We start from the raw sequence: 4,416 nt of genomic DNA, 5'->3' as shown, positions 1-4,416 counted from the left end.
ATCCATACCACAAAAAACCCTTGTTCTCCAATAGTACAATATATAGCTATAATTTTCTACAAAGAGTTAAGTCAGTATCAATAAGCTATGTTTCCATATGGAGAGGCAATGAGGATCAACTTTTCATAAAATCAAAGTTGGGTACAGGAGTTCATATATTCATAAAATAACATAAAGAATATGGAATTCTTTATAAATGAAATAAACTCAAGACTCCTGGCACCTGAGATTCTATAAGTTGTGACATTAGAGAATAGCAAGAGACTGCTGAGTACTAAGGAATGGATTGAAAGCAGAAGGGGATAAGAAGAAAGAACATGGAATTGCTGGAAACTAATTTCAACACAGTTGTAGTTTTCCCTGTGTGCCTGGTGGTACCTATCTTCTATCTTCTCTGTTTGTAGGTATAGGTTGCATATAGTAATGGTGCCTATTAGGATATATTGATATGGGAAAAAAGTGGACTAAAACAAAATTCCTCTCACTCGGATCTACATGGTCAGGGACACCTGGAGTCTCCCAGTGACCTTTCTGAAGGCATCTTTTACATCTTTGTTTCTTAAGCTGTAGATCAGAGGGTTCAGCATGGGGATCACCACTGTGTAGAAGACAGACAAGACCTTATTTTCCTCCAGGGATTTGCCTGAGCCACTTTGCAGATACATGAAGATAAGGGTCCCAAAGAAAAGGGCCACAGCAGTGATGTGGGAGGCACATGTGGAAAAAGTCTTGGCCCCACCACCTGAAGACTTCACTTTCAAAATGGTCTTGATGATGAGCAGATAGGAAATCAGGATGACTGAGGCATTGGCCAAAATCACAAAACTGCCAAAGAAGATGGTGATAATCTCGATGTTTGCTGTGTCATTGCAGGCAAGCTTCAGTAGGGGGGGTAGGTCACAGAAGAAGAAGTTGATTTGATTGTCATCACAGAAGGAGAGGGTGAAGGTACACGTGGTACGCAGCATGGCTCCTGACACCCCACAGACATAGGCTCCTACTACTAGGCTCCAGCAGAGTCTGGGATTCATGGCCACAATATACAGCAGTGGGTTGCGAATGGCAACATAGCGATCATAGGCCATCACTGCCAGCAGGAAGCACTCTGTACCTGCACAGATGGTGAAGAAAAAGAACTGGGCAGCACAGTGGCCGTAGGAAATGACGGTTTTGCCTGTGGCCAATGTGGCTAGGATCTGAGGGGTGATGACTGAGGTGTAACAGGCATCCAGCAGGGAGAGGTGGCTCAGGAAGAAGTACATTGGGGTGTGGAGTTTGACATCTACTTGGATTAAAATAATCATCCCCACATTCCCAAGAAGGGTAACCAGGTAGAAACTTAGAAACACCAGGAAGAGGGGAATTTTCAATTTGGGGTGGTCCATAAAGCCCATGAGAATGAATTCAGTTACTGTGGTGAGATTATTCTTGGCCATGGAGACAATATGGACTATTGGTCTGAGGATGAGAATGAAATAAAAAGAATTTCAGAAGTGAAGGACAGAATATTTCCCTCTATGGTGGAAGTGTGGCTTATAATTCTGGGCCTATTTGTAAAGCTTGTTTTTAAGAAATTCTGAAACTGGCTGATTTTCTTTGGACATCTCTTGCATTTTATGGAACTGAGCCTGAAGCTGGTATTTCTGATTCAAATTAATTCTAGTTTACATTTGGAAATTTCTGTAAAGATAAGAGGCACACAATTCTCAGCTTTGGAAGAGACCTAGACAGCATCTATTCCAATCCCATCTGGGGCTGGAGTCTCACTTACCATATACCCACGATACGGTCACTCAGTTGCCATATGAGTCTCCATCTGTGAACAGTTCCACCTGTTGATTCTCTTTTTGGACCTAGGGTTTCTCCTTCTGTACCTTTCATACACTGGCCTTAGTTTTACCCCTTCTAGATACTCATAGCAATTTTAATCACTTCTTCTCATGAAAGCCTTTCACAAGTTGGAAGCTGATGAATCTGCTCTTCCTGCCCACCATTCCCTTATAGTACACATTGATATTTTCTGTCTTATTATATAATTATTCAGTGGGCAGTAAAAAAATTGCCTAGTCAAATAGTATTAACTGATAACAAAAAGTCTTTCTTTCTACTTTAATCATCACCACCCCATCTCAGAGGCCATCATGTTCAACATATTGCATTAAAAATGTTTTTGGTTATATATACACCACGATTGTAAATAATGTGTTCAAACTCATGTGCTTGCTACCGTTTTTTGACCTTGGGTAAGTTACCTAACCCCTTTGTGCCTCAACTTTTCATTAAATCAAAGTTGGGTAGAGGAGTTCATACATTCTTAAAATAACATATTCACCTATTTGTAACACAGAAAAATATGCCTATGTCATAGGGCTCTTTTAATTTTTTTAAGGAAGAGAAAATAGATTTATTATCTTTTTTGAATTTGAATATAACTTTTTATTTTTTATTTTCATACATTTTTGGGGAACAGGTGATATTTGGTTCATAAATGAGTTCTTTAGTGGTGATTTGTGAGATTTTGGTATATCCATCACCTGAGCAGTATACACTGAACTCAATTTGTAGCCTTTTAAGTATTAAATAAGTTAATACCTGTAACAGGTGTAGATCAGTGCCCAGCACATAGAGCTAAATAACGTTGGCTAATTTTGTTGTTGCTATTACCATCAATTTTAGATGGTAGCTATTGATTTTCTGTTCTGAAACATAGTCCATTTACTCCACATGAACTTTGTTAATATTGCTATCTTTATGTAATATATTTGTATCTTTCTTTCAATTATATATATACATATATATTCTTTTTTTTGATTGAGTAAATTTGACCCTTAGTAAGTTGAAGAAATTATTCCCTTGTTCTTTCCTCTCTTCTCCCTTCCACCTCATTAACAAAAAAATCAGTCTTTTATCCCATTCATATGGGAATGCTTGCTAATTTAAGTCTTCTCTATATTTTGACTATGGGTTGATTCTACTATCAATAAGTTGTGTTTCTCTATTATGACTACATACATGCCATATACAAAAAGACTAAATATTGTGATTGGATACACAGAAAAGGAAATGTCATTAAACTTCTGCTTCTGGGAGAATCTTTCAAACGTCAAATCAAATGAATGCTCCTTCTTTTGATCTACCAAATTGGTTAAAATAATTATGTTTAGTTTGCTTTATATTTGAGTCATGGAAATTTTGCATTTCCTAAGATTTCCTGTTGCCATATGGTACAGATTTGAGTCACTTCGTAATACTGCATAATACCATATTCCAAGTCCATCCAGTATACTCATTAAAATGGCTAAAGACTTCCTTGGGAGTCTTTGCATGGAAGCCCAGGTTCCCATCTCTTATTTTTCAAAGGCATCTCTACTCTCCCAGGACCTGCCATATACAATACTTTATGGAAACCTGGCAACAGTCCTACTGGACAGGTGACATTAGTCTTGTTTGTGTTTGAGAAATTGAGATTAGAGAAATGAAACCATCTGTTGACCCACATGTAGAGGAGCCAGGATCCACACCCAAGTCTCCAGATTCCATTATCTTACACTGCTCCCCTTGAACCATTTGCCTGGCCTCCCTCATCTCACACCACCAATTTCCTCAGGTTGGAATCTACCAATTCAGAGTCCTTGAATCTAGAACTATGTTTGATGAAGCCATGAATATAAAAATTAGATTGTTAAGAAACTCTTTTTCCATGTAGCACAACAAGGAATTTTCTTTGCTGTGGCAACATGGGGATTGCTATTTTTGATAAAATCCATAGTAGTAAAAACTAATCATAATACCTCTTTCTACCTTCTTTCATACATTTTATATCCATAAATATCTGTGATTGTCTCCACACCCCTGTAAAGTGGACATGATAGATATTGTAATTATTTTGGCATTGAGACAACTGACAGAGAGGTTAATGACTTGTCCCAAAGTCAAATAATTAGCTGTCTGCAGACATGGGGATAACAGGCAGGTCCTCTGGCTTCCATGGGATCCCTCTTTTACTTCCCTTTCACCTAAGTTCTAATTCCACTGGGACCTGCCAGGAAGAGGTTTTGAACTTGTAATGAGGCCCCATCTGTAGAATCACTGTGACTGCTTTATTCACTACATGGATAGAGAGAGACAAACAGCACACACTTTCATGAAAGGGCTCATGGTGGCTGTTCTTGGGTCTGGAGCTTACTTCAGCTCTAATCAGGGTCCTAGTGGGAGAGAGACATTGACAGATCACGTCAAACATGTCCTAGGGCTATTCCATCCACCTTGCTCCAGCAGCAGGGTCTGGGGATAAGTCAGCTTCTTTAGAAGGCCTTCATGGTATGGTTCAAGCTCTATGGTTGTCACCTCTACGACAGGCACTCACTAGCTGAGTAACCTTCAAACGTTTATTTTCCCTTCAACGTGGACTTCACT

At 38.9% G+C, this 4,416-nt stretch overlaps 1 protein-coding gene across 1 annotated transcript; it reads right to left on the bottom strand.

The window, feature by feature from the left end:
* Positions 1 to 491: 491 nt before the first annotated feature.
* Positions 492 to 1,436, bottom strand: LOC105552856 (olfactory receptor 9I1). The gene has a single exon (XM_011998634.1). The coding sequence runs from the start codon at positions 1,434 to 1,436 to the stop codon at positions 492 to 494; it is 945 nt and encodes a 314-aa protein (XP_011854024.1).
* Between the last annotated feature and the right edge of the window lie 2,980 nt (positions 1,437 to 4,416).

The sequence above is a fragment of the Mandrillus leucophaeus genome, unplaced genomic scaffold, assembly GCF_000951045.1.
Source record: "Mandrillus leucophaeus isolate KB7577 unplaced genomic scaffold, Mleu.le_1.0 Scaffold578, whole genome shotgun sequence".
In the NCBI taxonomy this organism is placed as follows: domain Eukaryota; kingdom Metazoa; phylum Chordata; class Mammalia; order Primates; family Cercopithecidae; genus Mandrillus; species Mandrillus leucophaeus.
This window is presented reverse-complemented; position numbering and strand designations above follow the sequence as displayed.